We start from the raw sequence: 23,621 nt of genomic DNA, 5'->3' as shown, positions 1-23,621 counted from the left end.
ACGACACCTATTTTCCAACTCAGTAACCGCAGCCTTCAGAGAGTCAATAATCTATAATATTCAAACGATATTATTGCCGAGAAATTGTTCAAAGATTTTACACAAAAATTATTTTTTTTTCAATTTTGCAACGCTTTTTCTTGAAACCAATCGATAATCTGGAGATCAGCATGTCGCTAAACCGCAGTCGCACCCTCTGCCGCTACTATATGCAGGGGATCTGTCGCTTCGGGGAGTACTGTCGATTCTCCCACAATGTGGATGCCAGGCCATCGGAGGAGGAGGAGGTGGAGGTGGAGGTGGCCACCACCAGTGGCTACAGTCGTCAGCGGATGTGGGCCAATGCACCGGTTTTTGTGCCCAATGCCAGGAAAATGAATCCTGCCGAGACTGAGCCCCCCAAAGAGTTCTGTCCGCGTGGGGGCACATGTATTCTGGGCAATAAGTGCCCCCATCGCATCCATCTGGAGCTGTGCGATATGTGCCAGCTGTATTGCCTGCATCCGGGAGATCTGGAGCAGCGAAGGAAGCACAATCGCGAGTGCCTGGAGCAGCACGAACTGGACATGGAGCTATCATTTGCCATAGCCCGTTCCAAGGACAAGATGTGCGGCATCTGCTTTGACACCGTCGTGGAGAAGGAGGGCCGCAGGGAGCGTCGCTTTGGCATCCTGTCCAAGTGCAATCACACCTTCTGTCTGGACTGCATCCGCCGTTGGCGCCAGGCCAAGCAGTTCGAGCACACGGTGACCCGGGCCTGTCCCGAGTGCCGGGTCGCCTCGGATTTCGTCTGTCCCAGTGCCTTCTGGGTGGACACCAAGGAGGATAAGGACAAGCTGCTCAGCGACTATCGCACTGCGTTGGGCAACAAGAACTGCAAGTACTTCCGTCTGGGCAGGGGCAGGTGTCCCTTTGGCAACAAGTGCTTCTACCGACACGCCCTGCCCGATGGCACTATCATCGATGTGGGCCAGCCCAGGCGTTACCGGAAGCCACAACGCAATTCTAGACGGGATCGGGAGCGGAATCGCGATCGGGATGATTTAATGGACTTTCTTGACTACTATCCCTGGCGGATGGAAGATCGTCTGGACCAGTATTGGCTCGACCTGGACTGGAGTGATTTCAGCGATCTTTCCGATGGCTCAGGGGAGGATAACTAACTAAATCAGGCCATGATTCAAATGGATGGCCGCTGGACACCATAAACAGCACACACATTTGGACTCAGTGTCCCAGAACAAACCCAAAACAGACGAACATGCAACTTAAACCACAGCCAAAATTACACTACAAATTCAGTTGAACACCAAATTTTGGTTCACATCACTTGTCTCACTTAATGTTACAAATTTTCCGTACCTGTATTAAATTCAATTACACTTAATTCAAAACAAAAAAAAATTTAACATTAATACATCATTTGAAGTTACATTTGAAATGTAAGTAAAATAAAAAAAATGCAGCATTTATAATGTGTTTTTGTCTATGTCTAAAATTTGCCGAAAAATTTAAAAGAACTTAAAAATACTTTATTATTTTGGATAATAGACCCTCGTTCATAAGTCACATTGGTAATATTTTTAAGTTGATGGCGTGTCTATCATATTTAGATTTTGTTTAAAGATTTTACATCCAATAGCTAATACAACACAGTTAAAATAGGATTTATAGCTTATCTTGTAATTCTATTAACCCTTTTTAAGGTTTTATTGATCTTAATTTGGGAAACACTATAAATTTATCAGTCACAATTAGCAAACTACATATCATGCCCTTGTAATTTATCAAAGGAATTTTGTTTACCAATTAAGACAGATCCAAAAGAAGGTATTTCCTTCAATTTCTGTCCCTCCCCCCAGTTGATAAAAAAAACACTGGATCTCATTTCTTGAAATACCTTTAATTAAACACTTAATTTGCTGGTGCGACCGAGTAGATGCCCTTGGATCTGATGGGTCCCCATTTACCAGCTGTTCACATCGTACCACTCGGAGGAGGAGCAGAGGTTGCCGAACTCGCCGTTGGTGCCCGATCCGCATCCCTGGGCAGCCCAGTCGCAGCTGGAGTAGATCTGGCGACCGATCATGTTGGTGGTGGCGTAGTTGCAGGCCACCAGCACCTGGTTCCATCCATCGCGGTTGTACTTGGCGGCGGCACAGCCCACACGGGTGTTCCTTTCCGACATCATCACGGTGAAGTGACCGATGGCCCTGTGGGAGCAACAGAAGGGGTTCCATTAAACGTGTTCCTGATCATAACAAAGTTCACCAAAAAAAACTGAAACACAGCTTTTTATAAACCTATAATTCCCCTTCATATCTTATCTTATTTGAGGGGTTCTATACAAAAAATTAGGTTTTTGTTTGAGAGCCAGAAAACCAATTTCCATTTCCGCTAAGATTAAAATTTAAAAAGTTCCATTGTTTAGCGACAAGATAATTTAACTAATTAAGTTTTTAAGATTATTGATATTGGATTCACACTTAATCGTCTCTACGACAAGGCACTTGAGAACGATAGAGTTTCGGCAATTTGCCTATAGCTCTGTCACTTTAAATTATGTACTTTAAGACGCAAAAGGCAAATTCTGAAATAACCTTTTCTTTAAGTTAAAATAAAATCTGAGTAGTGGCTTTTTTCACTCACTGCAACACCTTGGATTAAGCACACGAAAAAAGGGATTCTAGAAGCCTTCTTTTGGAAGAAGTTCATATTCCCATAATAGACTATAACATATTTACTCAGAGATGGTGCAAACTCTGAAGTTAACTTTTCTTTCAGTTAAAATAATAACTGAGTAGTGTCTTTTTCAATCACTACAACTCCTTGGATTTTTTAAAAACCTATTTAAGCCCACAAAAAAAAGGGATTCTAGAAGCCTTCTTTTGTAAGGAGTTTATATTCCCATAATAGACTATAACATATCTACTCAGAGAAGAGCTCTGAACTAAACTTGTCACTGCCACACTTTGGATTTTAAAAACCCATTAAAGCACACATAAAAATAAGGGATTCTAGAAGCCTTCTTTTGGAAGGAGTTCATGTTCCCATATGATATTCAGACTATATCAGATTTACTCACGGTCCGCTGTAGCCTGAGGGATAACCTCCGGAGATGATGCCGGCGTTGGAGTTGTGCACCTCGTCGAACCACATCTGCACGCTGTTGTCCAGGATGTAGCCCATGTCGGGCAGGTCGCCGGAGTAGGCCTGCCAGGCGAGGTTCTGGCCGGAGTACTTGAAGGCGTCGGTGTTGTGGCAGCTGTCGTGCACCATGTTGCACTGGCGGACGTTCAGGGAGGCCAGGTAGGCCAGCTCATCGTCCCACTCCATGGTGGCCATGCGGCAGGCGGCATCGTGGCTGGGATCATACCCACCGGCGATGTAGTTCCTCTTGTCGTTGTGCGAGTGGACGAAGACCCACTTGTAGTCGTCATTGATGTCGATCAGCTCGGCATCCCCAGGACAGCTGCTGTCCCACCAGTTGCTGTGGCCACAGGCGATGTGGGAGCCACCGCTGCAGATGTCCCACGAACAGTAGTCGGTGGCCTGGGCCAGGCCAGAAATAACCACCAGAATGGCGAGCACGGCGAGCTTCATATTCACTTCGATTCGATTGACAACCAAAGGGGATCTATTTGGTGGCCGGATCGGCATTGTGCTTATATGGCAGTTCCATCGGTTCTATCGGTCAGCCACTTCCTCCAACCCAAGTGCCACTGTAAATCATCCCCGTGGTTCCTTAGTCTTTCACCCAACCCCCAGTCAATCTAATCTTAAACATATTATAATCTTATATTTACGACAAGCCGACTCTCGGCACAATCTGTTTTGCCAACTAACCATATTGATATACAAATCGACGAGGAAAATCTATACAGATATCATTATTAATAATATAATAATCATAAAGAACAAAAACTTTAGAAACTTAATTGTTTGTGAGGCTTTTTTAAAAGCCTACAAGAGTTGTAAAGGTACTTATTATATTTTTTTCAAATATGTATTTAACAGTTTCAGTTCCGATCAGGTCATAATAGAAAGTTGGGGTAGGTCGCCATCCTCGTGCAGTCTTTTTTGACCAGCAATCTTTGCTTCTTATCAGAACTGATTGAGGATCAATTTATGGAGCATTTCCTCAGTCCACAGTGCTCGTGCAGAAAAATATGGCTCCATTTAAATAAAACCACCGGATTTATAACATTTTATTAGTTTGTTTTCATTTCTTATCGAAAGACAGATAAAAGAAATTGAAAATCAGCAAAAAAGAAAATTTTGTAAGTTTAATTAAGATCTTTTTTGCATAAGACTTCTATGTTTATAAACATCTTTATAAATAGTCCACGTCTTCTTGGGTTTTAATCTTATCAAATCAAAGCATACATTTCCTGGAAAAAACAATAATGCTTAGTTTTTTTTTACAACCAAGTCGAGCCTTCATCTGAAATTATATATATCTTATCTTTTAAAAGACAACAACAGAGATAAGCTCTTAATATCTAAAAAGTTCCGGTGAAGCCACAATAAATCCTTATCAAAATTCGCAATTATGTTTGTTGTTAAGCATACACTTAGAGAAAACTGTGGTGATTATACCATTTATAACTTGATAATGGCTCTATAAAACTTGCTTGATTTTTCACCATATGAATGGATTGGTTTTATAAACTTATTGTTAAGCTTTATGAATTTGCAATATGATACCTATACATATTAATATCCATTTAAAATTAAGAAAGTAAAAGCAAATAATATTAAAGTCTTTAGTAATACTTTTACTTTAATATAATTTTTAATTGTTTTATTTATTTTTTGTTTGCCAATTAATGAGATTGTTTATACCTCGCTCGAGTTCCGGAAACAGGTTTAAATATTTTTAACACATTACTTATAGCTTGTATAGAATAATAATCCAAATTGTAGTAGTAAAATGCGTTTGATTGAAATTCGAAATAGCCCAGCTGTAGCTTCCATTTATTGGTTCTCATTGGTTCAGTAGGAGAGGTTGTTGACGTCGTACACCTCCTTGGAGCTGCAGAGGTACTTGTACTGGGGATTGGTGCCAGTGGTGCACTTGCTGGCCGGCTTGGCGCAGGAGCTGTACATCTTGATGCCCAGGACATTGGTGGCCGCGTAGTTGCAGGCCAGCAGGAAGGCCTTGTATCCCTGGCCAGCCACCGAGTAGGTGGCCGCGGCACAGCCCACCTCCGTGTTGCGATCGGCCACCAGCACGGTGAAATGGCCAATGGCCGGGCCATTGTAGTTCGAGGGATAGGCATCGATGTAGGCCTGCTTGGTGTAGACCGCCTCGCCGTACCACATATCGACGCCCCACTGCACGTAGTGGGTAACGTTCAGGGGATCGTAGTAGCTCATCCAGGCCAGGTTCTGGCCGGACCAGTCGAAGGCGTCCGTGTTGTGGCATGCGTCGTGGCGCATCGCACAGCTCTTCACGTTCAGGCTGGCCAGATAGGCCAGCTCGTCGTTCCACTTGATGGTGGCCATCCGGCAGGCGGCACTCAGGTTGGCGTTCAGTCCGCCGGCGATGATGTTGCGGTACTCGTTCGTCCTGTCCACCAGGGCGGCCTTCTGCGCCGTGGTCAGGGACACCAGGGCGGCGTCGGTGGGGCAGCTAGAGGCCCAGGCCTGAAATACGAACAATACATAAAATAATATAGTTGGTAACAAGAAAAACATTTTTTTTAATATTTGTATATTAACTTTATATTTAAAAAACAGTATTTCAAATATAACATTTTTTATAGATAGTTAGATAGATAGATAGACAGATAGATAGATAGATAGATAGATAGATAGATAGACAGATAGATATATAGAAAGATAAATAGATATATAGATAGCTTGATAGATAGATAGATATAGATCTAGATATAGATAGATAAAAAGATAGATAGAGATAAAAAAAATAGATAGATAGATAGATAGATAGATAGATATATAGAAAGATAGATATATAGAAAGATAAATAGATATATAGATAGATAGATAGATCAAAAAAAGGTATGTGCAAATATCAGAAATTGTTGATCTTGTGAAAGCATTGCAAATAAAAAGTGTTATGTGAAATACTTAATAAATATTGGATATTCCCTTTCAAAACAGTATCAAAATTTTTCAAGTATCACATATCATTAATCTCATTTAAATAATATCAAAAGGACAAAATCATCGATTTCGTATTTCGATCTTATTAAAGTAGATAGTTTTTTCGCTACAGTGGTCAGAATTCATATACCATAACAATTTTAGGTGAACTTATTTATTATTAAAGAACATTTTTTTATGTGAATCACACTTTCTATATTATTAATATAAATATGTGAGCAATGTATAATAGATTCTCTTGAAAGTATATATTTTTTAAAGGCGAAAATAAAAAATCGCAAGAAATATTTCTTTCTTTTAAACCAAATTTCTTTATTAAGATGCATATTAGTCCTAAGTGAATTGATGGATGGCGGATCAAGGATTTAGTTGTAGGAGTTTTAAAAAAAATATATATTCCGAGATATTTCATTGTAGCCTACAAAAACAGTGAATCCAAAATTTCCATATTTTTATAATCCATTTTTATATTTATTTTTAAAATGATCCCCAACTAATATAATATTTATAACTTTGATTTTCATTTGATATCATGCAATTTAAGTGTATTGTTTTTAGTATTATGTATGTTGTATCTCTTAATTTTTTCCGTTTTTATCAGTGCACTTAAATTCTTATCCCGATGGAGGGAGGACTCACCCCGTTATTGTCGCATCCCAGGTTCTTGGTGCCGCCGCAGGTCTTCTTGCAGTAGTCGGTGGCGGAGACGAGGCCCAGTGCCAGCGAGAGGCTGACGATGATCACGGTGTTGCGCATTTCTATTCCCAGACCAGATTGCTGGCCATTCCCTCGGGGCGACGGGCTTTTATGCCAACCGCAGTAGAGCACTCTTTCTTTTATCAACATTTGATTAAATATTTACCGCCAGAGTGTCTCATTTGTCCCAGCCGAGTCTCAGCCCACCCGCCCTTTGTTTGGGTGGGTGTGCTCAACTATATGTAATGGGTAATTTCTACCCTCCTCCAAAAGACGTCATTCGATCGGTAAGAGAAAAACAAGCGTGTCTGCGGGAACCACCTGAGAGTTCTTCGCCCCTGAGATGGTATATGTACATCACTGATTGTTTAAGACACGGCCAAGATGTTACGAGAAACAAGTTAATGAGTAATTAAAAAATAATAATCAGGGATGACAAAAAAACAGAAGTTCCGTTGTTAATCTATAGGAATCGCGAATGATTATGACGAAACACCTACAGAAAACTGAAACTCATTGAGATATGGAAAAACCCAGTGACTAAATGTATGCTAAATAAATTAAATTGGTTCTTGAGGTCTTTAATAAGGTAAACATAGTTTATAAAATGTTAACATACTTTTTTAAAACCAGGGACTGTAAAAAATAAATTATGATCTGTCTTGGGCATCAAAAAATCAAGCATTTAGGATCAACATACAAAGAACAGAAAAAAAACTATCTATCGTTTTCCACCACGATTTTATAAGTTTTAATTTTTATATTAGTTCCTAAAAAATAAGGTTTATTTTAATATTTTTATTTTTTTGAGCCAAAATAAATATTATCTTTAAGCTTTATTTTTTTTGATTAAAAGTAATCATTATTTTTTGGTCTTTAAAATAAAACTCATTATTATATGGGAACCTTTTAAAAAGCCATTATTTTGTTTTCTTGGTAATATCAAAAACAAACCCTTATGACGCAATTTTTAAGAAAATCTTTGTAAATATTATAATATTATTTCCAACCAGCAACGTTTCCTGGCCAGAAATACAAACACAGTGAGTACACATTGCAACAAACAAAAAGTCCGGCACGTGTGGTGTTGACCATCAACCAGTCAAATGTTAGCCCAACTGCAAATTCAACAAAAGCCCATATATCAAGTGCAAAACCATTATTTGCCCAGTTGTTCGGAGTACCATTAAATTTGAAAAACAAAAGACTTTGATTGTGAATTTTAGCAAAGGAATATTTAACCAAACATCTAATTTGGTGCATGTCAATAAGTGTGTTGACTAAAATTTTTAATAACAAATACTCTTGATTGCTTGTTTTTAAAATGGTTCTTAACAGCCAAATAAAAGAGAACACAAGTTTATATTTTTGTATATATATATTTTTTTTGACATATTTGATATGCTGACATTTTATGTATTTCTAGTAGGGTTTTCTTTGTTTTTTATGCAAACAGGGCCTGTTCCATTTCCCAAAATTTTCCAATTCTTAGCTCTAAAAGAATCACTCCAATTTCCGCTTGACATTGTGCTTATTTAATTGATGGCACTATAATTTACTTTTCACGCGGAATCTGGAACAGCCCTGATAATGCAATTCTGCCAACTTGATAATTGCATTTACCCATCAAAATGAGTCGACAATCGGCCTCCGGATTTTGTAATCCTCCATATAAGGCCTTGCTTACCCACCATTTCTTTGTGTAGATATAGACAGATGGCTGCCATTGCATATAATAATTAATTCTTTGCCATTTACCATCTTTTAGTACAGAAAAATAAATATACTTGCGCAAGTCCAACTTCCTGTCTGCCTCTGTGTACAATTATATGAATGTGTGTATACAATATATATAGATATTTATTCCAGCTTGTTTTCATTTTCAATTTTTATATGTACATATATATTGAATGTATACAGATCTGCGCTATTTGTGTTTATATTTGCATAAGAAGTTTATCTGTGGGCTGTTTGCAGCACTTGCAGTAGCTGTGGTTGTTGCTTTTATCGTTTAATGTACTTGCATTCGTGTAGTTTTCTTATTTGTTAATAATATTTGACGCTCCTAAGGCGACTTAATAAATTTCACACACAAAATATGGATTTGTTTGCTTACATTTTCCTTATTTATCATTTGCACAGTTGTACGAGATTTTGTTTCAGTTTTCATTTTGCTTGTTGTCGTTTGGTTTATGTTTCTGTTTTTGTTTTGGTTATCAAGGGTCGGGGCAACAATATCAAGAATATCTTTTTGTCTCTGCATCTTACGTTCCTAGTAATTGTAAATCATATTCATATATATATCTTCTTTTGAATATCCTATGTACAGATCTTACAGACGAATGCACTGAAGTAGCATAGCAAATGAAATTTGACAATTGTGCAGCAGCCAACAGAGTGGAGTACACTTTGAGTCACTCCGTCTAGCACTCTGGAACTTATACTTAAAAATTCGCAACATCATATTTGGAATACAAAAGCTAAAAGCTAGGTTTAAGCCAGTTTGTGGTTGAGCCCAAGAGTAGGCAACATATAATATATAGGGTCAAAGACGCTTGGCGTGGCAAAGGGAGCATGGTAGTTCGAAAAATAAAAAAGCACGACGTTACTTATCTTTCAGAAGGGACTTCAATATTATTATCCCAAGTAATGATCTCAATTAATGAGATTTTTTGCATTTCAATTTAAAATTCGAATTCAGGGTGGCGCAGTCTATGGGCAAATTTATAAGCCTTACAATAATATCGGGGGAAATATTTATAACATTTTGCTTTATTTACAACTTGTCATGCATTGGTTGTGGCTTCGTGTGATTGGCCAAATCTTTGCTTATTCGATTATCAAATGATACATATACATACATATATATTCGTACATTAATAACATATGGGTTGGATGGGGGATCCCCCCTTCCAATTAGAAAGTCCTTAGGAGGACTAAGCGCACTAAATGATGAATTCATGGATTAGCATTGGATATCTCAATTGGCGGCTAAATATCAAGTATAATTTCGATTTCTCTCACGCGGGATAGTAGTAACTGGAACGCTTAACTGGGCCAATTGGCGACGGCTAACCAATGACTACGTGTTTACTTTTCAATACATATAGAGTTTTCTTGCATATACTATATATATATATATATAGGCATTATGGAGCCACAGTAAAGTAAACGGGCTTACATCTAGGGGTGCCATATATAGAGCAGCTTTAAGTGCCTCTGCTTTTTTACATACATAAATATATCATATATATATATATATATCTGTCACCTATATTCTAGCTTTAGTTTACTTTAGTTTAGGTTGGTTTATTGTAAATTATTAGACACCATTTGCATATAGCAATAACAACGTTTGAGTGTTTAACGCTCCATCATCAATCTTTACTCTCTCAGCTCCTCAGCGGACTGGAACTGAACCGGAGCTTGGATTTGGGTTTGAGTCTGCTGCGGATGCTGCTGCTGCTGCTGTTGCGGATGCTGCTGATGCTGTGCCGGCGATGGGGGCTGTCCAAATTTGCTGGAGATCTTGTGCGAGGCATTGACAATGGCCAGCTCGTGCTTGGAGTCCAGGTCGCAGTCGTAGAGGCCGCTCAGCGAGTCCAGGCTGAGCAGGCGGGAGCTGGCCCTGCTGGACACCGAGGTGTCGTCCACATCCGGCGCGTTATACAGCGAGTTAACGTCCGAGAGGGCGCCCTCGGCATCGGTGAGCCCAGCCTCGTTCAGCAGCGAGATGTTCTCCAGTCCGGGCTCATCCGTGATGTAGCCCGTGGATTCAGCTCCCCCTAATGGATTGCAAAACATATAAGTACATATTTTACAGGAAAATGCCACTCTATGGCTACCCTCACCTGTGGCTTCCTCACGACAATCGTCGTCCGACCATTCCGATTGGCTCTCCAACGGATTGGAGTCCATGGACTGGTGGTTGAGATGGGCCGCCCCGTATTTCAGCTCGTCGTTTATCACATTGGCCTCCAGGCCGCGCATGCTGCCGTTTGTCAGCGGCGCCGCCTCCTTGTGCCCTCCATTCCGGTGGTCCTGGTCCTGCTCCTCGTCATCATCCTCGTCGTCGTCGTCATCGTCGGCGTCCACCTCCTCCTCCTCCTTGCCATCCCCATCTGCCCGCTTGTGATTGAGGTCCGGCTTCTGTAGGCGCTTCTGTCGCACATCGCGACCCACTTCATCGTCCTCGAACTCCTCGTCGGCCAGGTTGTCCTCGGTATCGTCACGCTCCTCCTGCTCCTGCACATGGTTGTAGCGCTGCTGTTGCTGCTGCTGCTGCTGCCTCTGTTGGTGGTGATGGTGGTGGTGATGGTGGTAGCGCGGGTGGCGCTGTTGCGACTGCACCTGGACCGCTCCATCCAGGCCGTCCAGACTCTCGTGGCTGTACTGCAGCTCCTTGGAGCGCGGTCGCTGACGATGCGGCCGCGTCTGATGCTGCTGCTGCGAATGCGGCACATGATGCACATGGCAGCCATTGAGCTCCTTGGCCGAGTGCATCTCCAGCATAGCCAGCACATGCATCTGGTTGCGGTTCTCGTGCAGGATCTCGCAGGATTCCGTGTCCGAGGTTTGCCTGCAAGGGTCACAAGCGCTCCATAATATAAGGTTGTAAGTACATAGATATTATTATTAACGTAATCTACAACTTAAAATAACATAGGGCCACCCGCACACCGGTTATGAAAGCGGCGAACCTACACCATATGACATGGAATGGAAGCTGTCATCATGGTCAGTGATGGGAATAAATCTCTAGTTGGGTCTATTATCAAGAAAAATAACTGAAACAAGCAAAATATTTGATATTAAAGCTGATTATATTGAAATAACAAGGGTTTTTAGGGATCCCTTTATGACAAAATATTTAGATATACATAGACCTTTGGTTGGAATACAATACACTCGTCCTACCATTCCCATCACTGATCATGGTCTACTCACATTTGGCTTGACTCCGATGGGTTCTTGTTGCGCGTTATCTCCTTGATGGCCTCCAAGCCCACCGGGTGCTTGGCGATCATGAAGCTGCTGCTGCCCGGCAGCTTGCCGCCGGCCAGGAGTTCGTGATCCGCTTGGGAATGCTGATCCGACTTGTGGTGACTGCTATTGTTGTTGCCACTGTTCGAGTTGCTGCCGCTGCCGCCGCTGAGATTGCCATTGCTGCTGCCGCTGCCGCCGCTGCCATTGCCCACCGCCGATCCTGATCCGGATCCCGAACCGGAAGCGGTTCCTGCGGCACCATGCCCATTGACGGAGCTCAGCCTGCCATTGCTGAGGGAGTAGCTCATCTCACGGCTGCCATTGCTGGCCGTGTGATCCGTGGTGGAGTTGCCACCGGCTGCCGTCGTCGTCGTCGAGGTGGCCAGGCAACGGGCTCGCGAGGATTCGTTGAGCAGACGCTGCAGTTCCCGCTCGAAGGGCGACTTGGTGGGGATGGGTATTACGCCCGTTCCAGCTCCCGCTCCCCCTCCCGCCGCCGTTCCCGCTCCCGCTGCCGTCTTCTGATAGTCGAAGCTGCTGCAGCTGTCGCCCTTGTGCTGCGTGTTGCTCGTCGTGTTGCTGGTGGTGTGGTGGCCCTGGCTCTCGGTGGTGGAGCTCAGCTCAAAGTCATGCAGCTGGGTCATGTCGACGACCGGCGAGGTGGGATCCACCTGAATGTCGCATGGGTAGAGCCATTGCAGCGGATTGACCAGGCCGCCGGCGGGCAGGTGGTAGCCATTATTGCGGTGCTGCAGGTGGCCGCCATTGGGGATGCGCGGCGAGTCCTCGTCGCCATCGCCCTCGCCCTCGGTGGTCTTCGAGTAGCTCTCGTCGGAGCTGCTCATCGAGGGCGAGTGTGGCCGGGAGCTGAGGTCGTCCGTGGAGGACATGTCGCGACTCTCCTCCAGCTCCGCCGGCAGCCTCGGCAGCGGCTTCATGTACGTCCTCAGCGCCGGCTTCGGCGGCAGCTGCGGCTGCTGCGAATACATGGCGTACTGTCGCTGCGAGGGATGTGGTTGCTCCTGGGCGGGATGTGGCTGCTGCTCCTGGGATGTGGCAGGATGCTGTGGCCGCTCCTGCTGATGCTGTTGATGCTGATGCTGCTGCGACAACATGGTGTGGGGAGAAGTGTAACGTGGTGGCTCGTACTTTGGCGCATGCTGCATGGGCATGATCTGGGGGCGTGGTTAGTCGGAGATGAGCAAGCGAGAGAAAGATAGATGTGCGGTCATGCAAAGAGTGGACACAGAGAGTTAGACACATGGTACACACAGATATAGATATAGGGATTGGATATTCGGGGGTAGATCGGTGGGCAAGCATCAAGAACAGACTGGTATGTAAAAGTCAATACAATCAATGGCCAAATTCTATAACCTATGTTTTATACATCGATCTTGAGTTTAATTATACATATATCTTATAAAAGAAAAAGTTCAAAAGGTCTTAAGGTGTATCTCACATTAATTTTAAAAATGTATCTTAATAATAATGACTTAGTCATCTTGTTTTTCAAGCGAAGTTAATAACTTGAGATCAATAAAAAAGTAAATGTAATCCTTTAACTAAATTAAAATTCCATTAATTTTTAAAGTTGTACTATAAAAATAATATTATATTAAATGTTATATTTAGTTTAGGTTTTATATTAGAAATAACTATAGAATCATTGGCCCCAGTATAATATGTAAACACACATCTTGTTTCAAATATACGAGTATATACATGCAAGTCTGTTCAGGTTCTTGAGTGTTAAATACGAATGGGATGGATATGGGTATCGGTTCGGTTCGGTTTGGGTCTGGCTCTGGTTACTGGTTACTGGTTTCTGGTTACTGGGCAGGTTCTGAAACACTTGGAGGCGGGACAAGGCTGCGCTGGCTGTTCAGAGGAGGATCTCCTTGCTCCAGAGCAGGTGGTCAGCGTCTTCACTCACCTTGGCTACCGGCGCGACGCTGCTGGCATGCAATAGCGGCTCGCTCTCCCGGCATTGGCCATAGCCCAGGCTGGTGAACGATGGCGGGTGCTGATTCTGGCTCTGGTTCTGGCTCTGGCTCTGGTTCTGACTCAGGTTCAGGTTCGAATGGAGGTGATGCGGTGGATGATGGCCATGCTGGTTTAGGGGCGGCACGTAGGTGCGATCGCGATCTCGCCGTGGCATCATGAAGCAGTCACCGCCTAGCACGCCAGCCCCCATTCCCATTCCCACACCCATTCCCATTCCCATTCCCGATAGGTCGAGGCTGCCGTGGTGCGGCGGCAGCTGCTCCATCTGCGGATGCCGGCCACCGGAAGTCGGGTTCTCAATAATATTAAACTCGCGCAACATTACCGAAGGAACGGGTTGATGCTGGAGCTGGAGCTGGTGGTGGAGTAGGATCTGGTGCTGCACTGGAGCCGCCACAGCTGGCGGGAGGGGATGCGAGTGCGGGTGCTGGTGCTGGAGCTGGTGCTGGTGCTGGAACTGGAGTTGGTGGTGCTGGAGCTGGAGTTGGGGCTGGAGGGGAACCGCCACTGCAGCCGACGGTGTCGTCGTGGCCACCATGAAGCCACCGTGCTGCTGCTCGCCATTGTGACCATTGCCGTTCTCCCGGATATTGGGCAGACCGCCGTTGGCCATGAAGATCGGCTGCTTCTGCAGCTTGCTGTTCAGGCGCTGCTGTTGCTGCTGGTGCAGATGATGGTGCACCGGAGGCGGTGGTGCTGGCAGCGGCAGCGGATCCAGCTGCTTGTGCTGGTGCTGCAGCAGCAGCTGTTGCTCCTCGCCACCAGTGCCGGCGTACAGGTGGCCATTCTCCTTCTTGCTGTAGGTATCGGTATTGACGCGATTCTCCGGGAACTGTGAGACCTTCATGTAGTAGTCCGGTGCATGGAGACTCTGCGGCAGGGACATGGCGTTGCGCACCTCGCCGTTGAGCGACTTGTTGCCACTATCGCACAGGAAATAGGTGACCATGTCGCCCTTGCCCTTCACCTTGATGGTGCCGCGGCATCTGTAATGGGATTTCAGTTAGTAAATACAATAGAACTTGATAATCTAATAGTACACTCACCGGAACTCAAAGTGCGAGCCCACCAGGCTGTCGACCACCTCCTGGGTCACCTGCGAGTAGCCAGGTACTCCGGTGGAGTCCATCCGACTGGCCACGTTCACCGTGTTGCCCCAAATGTCGTACTGCGGCTTTCGAGCTCCAATAACGCCCGCCACCACAGGACCAATATTGATGCCTAGAAGACATGTACAATTAGAATAAGAACTGCTAGAAGGGATCTTAAGCTCCAGGCTTATAATACCCACCCACGCGCAGCATAAAATTGTTGTACGAGTGACTGTTGATCTCCTGCAGCGAATGCCGCATGGCCTTCACATATTCAATAAGCGCAGTCATGTGGCGACGCACTGAGTTCGGATCGTTGGGCTGGATCTTGTACTCGGGAATAAGACCCACGACGGCCATGTAGGTGCTGCCCACCGTCTTGATCTTGTCGATGCCCCGGAAGCGGTCCTCCTTGAGCAGCTCGTCAAAGTCCGCGATGATCTCGTTCAGCAGGCGGAGACACTCTAGACCCTGATCCGAGCCGTCCATTTCGGTGTAGAACTCGTTGAAGTTGGGCACGCTGGCGAAGATTACGCCCACCTTGGCATAGCTCTGGTGGTAGAGCTCCTGAAGAGAGTATAACAAGGTCACAGGTTAGAACAGCATGTTGAAATTATGGGGAGTGCTATACAAATCATTAGGGTTTTAATAACACTTTTATTTCATTTTAGGTGTCTAAAAGTATGCAGTAAGTAATGGGAAGTTGTCTTTCTGAATGCATTTATTGCAGTCAGGAGTTTAAATCGTATTGTTTCATACTTCTACCCACCTAAACTAACACATTTTAACAACTCATTGTACTTCATTGTTGCATACTTTTAAACCCCTTAAATTGAGTTGACAAATTATAATGATCTCCGTTTATCTTTCTCCCATCAAGTCACATCAATCTTTCTAAATCCGTCAGTGGGTCAGTGGGGACAAGGTGATTCTCACCATGTTGTTGCGGAATTGCGCATCGAGGAAATGTGCAGCCACATGAGCGGGCAGCAAATTGTGCAGAATGCGCTTGTTCGACTCCTGCAGCACGTCCATCTCCTTCTTCTCCTGCGAGGCCTGCAGCTGCCAGAGGAAGTCCAGCCGGGCAGTGCCCTCCACCAGGCGGCCGTGCACCAGAATGGCAATCATGAAGATGGCTATGCGGGCCAGCGAGATCAAGTGAAGTGGAATCGAGGCGCTGGAGGGGGGCAATATCGATCGATAAGAGTGGATTACATTAGTGGATTTGTGGGGCAACCCAAAATTAGCGTGACCTACTTGACCCGGTTGTCGTAGCACTCGAAGATGTTCTGATGCGACAGCTCTATGAACAGGGCATAGATGGTGCCCATTCCCAGCACCAGCAGCGACTTGAATATGATGGGCAGCCTGTGGACGAGGTGGCAATCAAGGATTTGCATTTAGGGGTAGAATCATGATGAACTCACCTGAGGAACACGGACACAGATAGGAAGGCAAAGGCAGCCGATAGCGACACGTACTGGGGCAGCGAGCACTTGCGATGCGAATCGTTCTGGAAGGAGCTCGTCGCATTGCCTCCGCACGGATGGTCCGTGACACACGTGAACTGGGGGAAAATGGAGGGATTAGTATTTATTTGTACTGCGTTCCCTGGGTAATCCAGTTTATATACCCCTGCTGAGTTTATTACACTCTTAGTCAGTAGTTAGAATGAAGTTCATATATTCATATATGACAATAAGATGAATCACTTATAAAAAATTGTGTTCGATGAAATATTTGGCAATCCCTTCCTGAAGAATTCGCGGTTTATTTTTTTTAGTTTTTTATGTTTAAGGACCCCAATGCAATAATATGTGAATTTTAGAACAGCAGAGTATGATCAAGCATGAAAAAAAAGTTCAGTTTTATAAAAACGCGAATTCTTCGGACCAAGTAAAACATTACACAAAAACGCGAATTCTTCAGATTTCTGATTTTCTTATTTACTCACCACATTCACCTGTCCCACGGAGTAAATGAGAATGACCGTGAAAATAGTGATGGCCATGCGCAGCGAGAAGCTCTCCGAGATGTCCCAGATGATCCACTTGAGTCGCACGGCGAGCAGGAGCATCAGGATGGCGCTCACCCAGATGAAGGCGAAGAGGAAGAGCAGCAGCAGGATGAGAGTGCGCGGCAGAGCGGTCACCTGGAGGGCCGCACCCAGGATGAGAAGCAACAGCGAGCAGCCCATGGCCGTGGTGAAGCCCAGATCGAAGTCCTTGTGATATTCCCGCTCCATGTCGCTCTGACGGAAGCGCAGGGTCAGCCTGTCCACGTGCTCCGACTTGTCGCAGTCCACCGACCGGGCATTGATCGCCTGGGAGAGGAATCGATTCACCCGATTGGTGGGCTGATGGTGGGCTGCCACCGAGTGCCGCTTCCGGAATGGCCTCTTGAACTTGTCCGCCACCTTTGACTGCGACTGCCAATGCGGGTTGCCGATGCCGATGCAGAGATGCGGGATGGAAAGCCATGCAAGAGGGAGCAAGAAGTAGAAAGACATTCGTTAGTTGTGGTTGTGGTCCCCGGACGAGCTCTTCTTTGGCTGGATGGCTGGCACTTGAACTGGCTGGTTGAGTTGAAGATTCAAGAGTTAAGATTGAAGATAGAAAGCGCTACGTATGTGCGTTAGGGGATGTGGCCACGACTCACTACATGCTGAGAACTGAAAGGCAGCGAGCAGAGCTGGGACATTGCTGGACAACTAGGCATGCTGGTCGGGATCTGAGGATGGACTCGGAACATGCTCTCCGGATGTCGAATGGTCAGTGATAATGCGGAGCTGCGGCTGGCATTTTAAAGCTCGATAATGACACTGAACCAAAATAGAAAACTTTACCTAAGGTTATACAGTTGTGATCAAAATAATACAGAGTCGCCTCTTTTCAACATAAAAAGACCAATGTGTTTAGGTATACTCAGAATTCTTTATATTATCATGCTCTTGCTAAGAAAATGTTTACCGAATTTGTTTGTTTCTAAAAATGGGAGTGTTAAATGGAATATTTTTAAATATTTTGGTAAACAAAATTGTACTGTAGTGATAAATAGGAATACATTCTACTCAAAATAAAAAAAATTCATAAAAAACTTAATAATATATGGTTTTCGTTCCGATTAACTAAGATAATACCTACAGTATATACATTTCATATGAAAATCACAGAGGATCTTTAAATATTTTGAACAGAACAGTATATTAAAAAAATTACTTTACAAGATGGAAAATGGGTTCTTCCTAGACATTTTAAAAATCTAGTTACTACAAATTCTAAATAGCTAGTATTTTTTATTTATTTCTTTCTTGGCTCAGTGTCTTGCAGCTTTAACGAAGCGAATAGGAACATAACTAGGCTTGACGAACTTTTGCCTGGAAGCCCTTCCAGAAACAAATCTCGACGAAGACCAACGAAACATTTAACGAATGAACAAAGCACACTTATGAAGTAGTTACACTTAACACATTTATTGAACGAATGTAAATGGACGAAACACAAAGTGAAGGCCCCTCTTTCAAAGACTTGAGTTCTTATCTTTTGGGGTACAAGACTAGATGGGAACTCAGTTCTTATGAAAAGGGTCCTTGAACGAACGAACGCAGGAACGGTTTTGAACGATTGAACGAAAGTATAGAATGTATTTTTTTTTTGGCTGCTGCTCTGCTCACTTTATTGTTCTTGTGATTGTGCCTATGAATGCGACTAATCGTACTCGCTGTTGAGTTGGGATTTGTGCCTACGGTCACTTGGACACTGCCCCCACTGCCGCCACCGGCGATACCACCACCACCGGAACCGGAAATACCGCTGTCACCACCGCCGCCGCTGCCGACGACGCTGCCATAGCCCATGCCGTGCGGTGGCGGTGTTGCATGCAAGATCTTTTGCAGACGTATCACCTGGATCGGAGAAGTATACACAGTTTTCATGTAAGTTCTTATATTTACATTTCAACAAAGAGTCTTTCTTATCACTAGGCGTAAAATTAAACAGTAGCAAGAAGTACAAGATGGGTAAGTAGTATAGTTAGGGCGGAAAAACGGAAACAATAACGATAGAAAGTGAAGAAGAGGCGCATCAAGTGAAAACCAAAATCAACATAATCTCAACGGAACTGAAGGATCGCTGGCTGCGGTAGCACTAATAAATAATGTGTGAGTGTTGTAGTATTTTAGTACAAAATACAGCCTTATCAATAGGGGATCTCGAAGGTCTATAAATGATATCGTCATCAGTGCCGAATAGAATACCTAGAATACCATAAAATACCTATGGCTATATTTTCGATTTTAGAACCTATTTCTCTTGCCAGTTATTATAATCTTTAATATATATTACATTTTTAATGATCCATATTTAATTTCCCAATATTATAATGAAGTAAACAAGTAAATAGGCAATATGTATTCTAATAATTTAGTTAATAGTAATTTAGATATTCATTTGACCCGTTCCCAAAACATTTCACAAGAATGTGTGTAATAGGTGTCTAAAAGTATGCTATCAAATTTGTGTGTGTCCTTTCAAGTGTTCTAATGACAGAAGTTTAATTAATAATATTATAAGATATCACCGCACAACACTGTTATACAACCGATGAATATATTTACACATATATATTTAATTTATGGCATATATGTTTATACTTTCTACATTCAAACTACACACAACATCGACGCAAACGAATCGTTATACTACAAATTGTTAGTAGAGACAGCAGTACGGAATTACAATTGCTGATCTTGCTAAGCTAAGTATATAATCTTAAAGTTATAGGAATAGATACATATGTTTACAATGCGACTACGAAAAGAAAAAGAGCCCACTAAATACGGAAAAACAAGAACCGATCGAGAACTTAAGAGGGGCAAGGGATAAAAGCGCAACTCAGGAATAATGGTTACGGTTATCGGGTTTTCAACTGGTGGATATATAGAAATACTTAGACATGGGCGAGGCAAACTTACCGCATCCTGAAAGAAAACGAAAGGAAACAAATCAAAGCAAGAAATGAAAAGGAGTCTCGCCGTCTTCAAGCTACCCGATCTCTATCTATCAGATCTCTGTGTATCCCTGGGCTACGGATACAGTACGGAAAATGAAAAGCACACCAAGCCAGAACTCAAAACCACCGCCACAAAAAACTAGTTAACCGGAACCCAATCAACCCGAGTACCATCGTAAACCACCCGGACATGCACAGAACTGGAGCTACGACAAAAGAATAGAACAGAACCGAGCTACAGGAACACGCAACTTTGTAACATTGCAACTTCCAACTTGCAACTCCCACCTTGAAACTCCCGAGTCGGCTTTTCGATAGAGTGCTGCTGATCTTTGGCTGAACACCACTTACCTTGCGGGATCCCTTCTCGGAAACCTGAACGCTTCCGGCGTTCGCCTCGCAGGTGCTTCCCCGTGCCACGCCTCCTCCTCCACCGCCTCCGAGTGCCACTCCGCCCCCCAAGGCGCTGGCCGCCGAGGGGAAGGATCCGGTGGCTATGTTGGAGAAGGGCACCGGTTCGGAGAACTTGATCGTGTGCAGCAGCTGCATGACCACATTGGACACGTTCCGGAACGAGAGCTTCCGCCGACTGCCGATCGCCGAGCGAACTCCCAGGGTGTTGAGCATCAGCGGCTGTTAAAGAAACATGGAAACATGGTTTAGTAAAAGATAGCATCTTCACGATTAATTTTATATACATAATTATCGTTTTAAAGTACAAAAAATCTACTAAACCGGGTCGTTTTCTCGAGTGACAGTTAAAGTAAGAGTTAGCTATCCGTCCGAAATACTGACAAGATAACCAGCGCTATCGTCAATACAAATCCGTTGTCTCGATTTCTATACTTTGGCTGAACGAGAATCAATAACATATTTCTGTTATGTTAAGATTAAATTAGACTTCCCATTTAGTTATTTGACAAGTACTTGACAGGAAGATCAAGTCCCTGTTAGAGTTTCCTTTTACATATGATTTATCTGAACGAAAAACACTAACATAGTGCTATTATGCTTAAATTAAGTTAGGCTATCACTGCTTTGATTTGACAAATACTTAACAGGAAGTTATGAAACCTAGTTTGCTTAACCGGCACTCGAGAAACCGGCCCTATGAGATCTGTGATCTTTTCGTGAGACATTCCCAAGTAACCAGCTCATACTGAACTCACCTTGCGACGATGTGGTGGCGGCACAATGAAGAAAGTGTCCACGCCATGGTCTCGTAGGTACGAGGACCGTTCGTCCCCGTGGCCAGCCTCCACCTCGTATTCGCCGGAAAGGGAGTCCAGGGTGGCGCGGGTCACGTGCACCCGGCCGGGCTCCCCGCCCGACTCCATGTGATTGGCCAGGGTCACGTCGTTCGACCACACATCGAACTGCCACTTGCGGAGCCCCAGAACCCCGCAGAGCACCCGGCCCGTGTGGATGCCCACGCGCATGTTCAGGATGACGTCGGTGGCCTCCACCACGGTGCTGGAAACGAGGAAACGGGGAAAAAGCCATTATGTGATTTCAATTAAAGTGCAACGAAAGAGCAATTCGAAAGCTCGTTAATTAATTACAGAAGACCGACAACAGAATAATGCAATGAACCTTTGGCAAGCCAAAAGGACAATACTTAATACCACATATTGAAAACAATTTCTAGTAAAACACATTTCCCATAATCAAATCAATTATACTATTAGAAATTGTCTTACGCACGGAATGAATTTGTTTTGTCATCGATTAATAAGTGATTATTATATCAAATAAGTTTTTGAGTTATTGTGTAATTGATTTCTTATCAGACGCGGATGACAGCGGAATTATTTTACTAATTTATTAATAAATACAAGGAATGACTCAAGTATATATATATATATATATATACTTTTAAAGCCCCGTCGATCATGGTATATCAAATATATTAATGTAGATACTCACGCAATGGCATCGATCATATCGAGCCCCATTTCCACGGCGCATTTGGCGTGATCCTTTCGTGGTTCTGGCAATCCGGAGACACAATAATAACAGTCGCCTAGGATTTTAATCCTCAAGCAGTGGTTGTCCTGGGAAAAGATGGTATATTTTTATAGACGAAAATATAAGGTCATAGATACTCATTATTGTTTTGAAAATCGAAATAACATTATTTTTAAAGCCTTAGAGTGACAAACTCATAAAGGTAACCCACTTTTTAATTGGGATCCAAATACCCAAGATATGAAATTTATAAGTCAGTTTTGGGCTCAAGTTCTGGACTCCATTGGAATTGCGGAAAAATCAAACATGAAAATGTGTTAAAATTTTGACCGGTGCAGTTTTCGGTCCTTATTCTGGACCCCATTGAAAACACGGAAAAATTGATCATGAAAGTGCGTAAAAATATTGACCCTCGATGAAAAGACAAATTTTAATTTAGAATATCAGAGAATTCAACCACAAATTCATAAAGGTATCCCACGTCTAAATCGGCGTCAAATAACTCAAGTTATGGAACCTAGAAGTCCAGTTTTGGGTTCCCATTGCGGACCCCATTAGAAAAACGGAAAAATCAAACAAGAAAATGTGTTAAAATTTTGACCCTTGTTAAAAAAAAAGATATTAATATAGAGCATTAGAGAATTTAATTACAAACTCAAAGAGATATGACACTTCTTAATCGGGATGGAATTACCAAAGTTATGAAACTTATAAGTACAGCTTTGAGTTTCCATTCTGAAAGCCCTTGAAATTACGGAATAATCTAACATGATCGACATAAATTAGTTGCTATATTTAGGTATTTGATGACTATGAATATTAAGTCTTGATTGACTCTTGTCTCCCGTTAAATCCCAACCCCTTTTGGGCCCACTTACATGGGCCAGCTGATCGAAGCGGCCGAAGAGCTCGTTGAGCAGGCGCACCAGTTCCTGGGCACTGCACTGCGAGGAGAGGACCGTGAAGCCGACGATGTCCGCGAACAGGATGCTCACGTTCTCGTGCTTCTGGATGTAGATGCGATGGAACTGGCCGGCCACCGGCGACAGGATGTCGTTCTTCATCTGCATGGCCACGTGCTGGGGCAGAACCGACAGCAGGAGGCGCTCCAGCTTCTCGTTCTCATCCTGGATCTCCAGGCGCGAGGCAATGCAGTTCCGCGTGTCGAGAAAGGTGCGTCGCTGGGCCCGCTCCATCATGATGTTCACCACCAGACCGGCCACATTCACGCCAATAAAGATGACGATGTTGGCGATCAGCTGGTTGTACTCCAGGTAGCGCAGCGCATCCGTGAATATCTTGTAGACCGTCAGGCTGATGTGGACCGAGGGTAGGGCGATGCCAAAGGCCACCGCCTCCCAGATCTGCAGCGGCATCATGGCGTAGGCGAGGAAGACCACGAACACGATCTGCCAGACGCCCTCGGCCATCACCTCCTTGGTGTCCACCGGGAAGATGCTGCCCAGCGTTGGCATCGACACCACGCAGATGCTGGCCGTGAACAACAGGATCCCGTAGCATAATGTGGGCAGGTGGTGGTCCTTGATCACGGAGCACTGCAGCAGCACCAGCACCACCGCGAACAGTCCACACACGACCGTATTGAAGATGTTCTGAGGAGGAGGTTAATTCAACAAAATTAAAGGTATTATTTAATGGTTGTTTAATGAAATTAACCAGGAGTTAAACTAAGAGTTAGTTCTGTCTGTCAGTCCTGTAGATCCTGCTAAAAAA

At 43.9% G+C, this 23,621-nt stretch overlaps 4 protein-coding genes and 1 long non-coding RNA gene across 18 annotated transcripts in view; 2 read left to right on the top strand and 3 right to left on the bottom strand.

Moving 5' to 3' along the window:
* LOC119556944 (probable E3 ubiquitin-protein ligase makorin-1) lies at positions 1-1,442 on the top strand. The gene has a single exon (XM_037869436.1). It carries the CDS (start codon positions 171-173, stop codon positions 1,161-1,163), a length of 993 nt encoding a protein of 330 aa, XP_037725364.1. The 5' UTR covers positions 1-170; the 3' UTR covers positions 1,164-1,442.
* A 489-nt stretch (positions 1,443-1,931) lies between these two features.
* Positions 1,932-3,603, bottom strand: LOC119556870 (antigen 5 like allergen Cul n 1). Its single transcript, XM_037869343.1, has 2 exons — positions 3,086-3,603; positions 1,932-2,213 (listed from the first exon to the last, which is right to left on the bottom strand). Exons 1-2 carry the CDS (start codon positions 3,601-3,603, stop codon positions 1,967-1,969), a joined length of 765 nt encoding a protein of 254 aa, XP_037725271.1. The 3' UTR covers positions 1,932-1,966.
* A 1,340-nt stretch (positions 3,604-4,943) lies between these two features.
* LOC119556467 (antigen 5 like allergen Cul n 1) lies at positions 4,944-6,919 on the bottom strand. Its single transcript, XM_037868715.1, has 2 exons — positions 6,769-6,919; positions 4,944-5,649 (listed from the first exon to the last, which is right to left on the bottom strand). Exons 1-2 carry the CDS (start codon positions 6,883-6,885, stop codon positions 4,996-4,998), a joined length of 771 nt encoding a protein of 256 aa, XP_037724643.1. The 5' UTR covers positions 6,886-6,919; the 3' UTR covers positions 4,944-4,995.
* A 2,660-nt stretch (positions 6,920-9,579) lies between these two features.
* LOC119558084 (Ca(2+)/calmodulin-responsive adenylate cyclase) overlaps positions 9,580-23,621 on the bottom strand; it is a 36,614-nt gene continuing 22,572 nt past the window's right edge. For 2 of the 14 annotated variants that reach the window (XM_037871266.1, XM_037871267.1), the window contains exons 4-19: positions 22,766-23,500; positions 21,846-21,973; positions 21,089-21,392; positions 20,271-20,552; positions 19,882-19,887; positions 18,583-18,813; positions 16,864-17,337; positions 16,337-16,476; positions 16,167-16,277; positions 15,846-16,086; positions 15,110-15,476; positions 14,865-15,039; positions 13,748-14,804; positions 11,773-12,986; positions 10,677-11,404; positions 9,580-10,610 (exon numbers count right to left, since the gene is read on the bottom strand). In XM_037871266.1, the coding sequence (XP_037727194.1) occupies positions 10,210-10,610; positions 10,677-11,404; positions 11,773-12,986; positions 13,748-14,804; positions 14,865-15,039; positions 15,110-15,476; positions 15,846-16,086; positions 16,167-16,277; positions 16,337-16,476; positions 16,864-17,337; positions 18,583-18,813; positions 19,882-19,887; positions 20,271-20,552; positions 21,089-21,392; positions 21,846-21,973; positions 22,766-23,500 (6,594 nt within the window). In that variant the 3' untranslated portion in view covers positions 9,580-10,209. Of the gene's footprint in view, positions 10,611-10,676; positions 11,405-11,772; positions 12,987-13,747; positions 14,805-14,864; positions 15,040-15,109; positions 15,477-15,845; positions 16,087-16,166; positions 16,278-16,336; positions 16,477-16,863; positions 17,338-18,582; positions 18,814-19,881; positions 19,888-20,270; positions 20,553-21,088; positions 21,393-21,845; positions 21,974-22,765; positions 23,501-23,621 lie in introns of those variants that run through there. The other 12 variants (XM_037871269.1, XM_037871273.1, XM_037871274.1 and 9 more) reach the window with 12 other exon arrangements.
* Positions 11,299-11,660, top strand: LOC119558085. The gene is made up of 2 exons (XR_005220152.1): positions 11,299-11,439; positions 11,492-11,660. It is a non-coding gene; the product is annotated as an uncharacterized LOC119558085 (long non-coding RNA).

This window comes from Drosophila subpulchrella, chromosome X, assembly GCF_014743375.2.
Source record: "Drosophila subpulchrella strain 33 F10 #4 breed RU33 chromosome X, RU_Dsub_v1.1 Primary Assembly, whole genome shotgun sequence".
In the NCBI taxonomy this organism is placed as follows: domain Eukaryota; kingdom Metazoa; phylum Arthropoda; class Insecta; order Diptera; family Drosophilidae; genus Drosophila; species Drosophila subpulchrella.
This window is presented reverse-complemented; position numbering and strand designations above follow the sequence as displayed.

Coding starts and splice junctions, on each gene's coding strand:
- LOC119556870 (XM_037869343.1), bottom strand. CDS start 3,603: ATGAAGCTCGCCGTGCTCGCCATTCTGGTGGTTATTTCTGGCCTGGCC. Junction 2,214..3,085: donor CCCTCAGGCTACAGCGGACC/GTGAGTAAATCT, acceptor TTGCTCCCACAG/GGCCATCGGTCACTTCACCG.
- LOC119556467 (XM_037868715.1), bottom strand. CDS start 6,885: ATGCGCAACACCGTGATCATCGTCAGCCTCTCGCTGGCACTGGGCCTC. Junction 5,650..6,768: donor TGGGATGCGACAATAACGGG/GTGAGTCCTCCC, acceptor TTCGTATTTCAG/GCCTGGGCCTCTAGCTGCCC.
- LOC119556944 (XM_037869436.1), top strand. CDS start 171: ATGTCGCTAAACCGCAGTCGCACCCTCTGCCGCTACTATATGCAGGGG.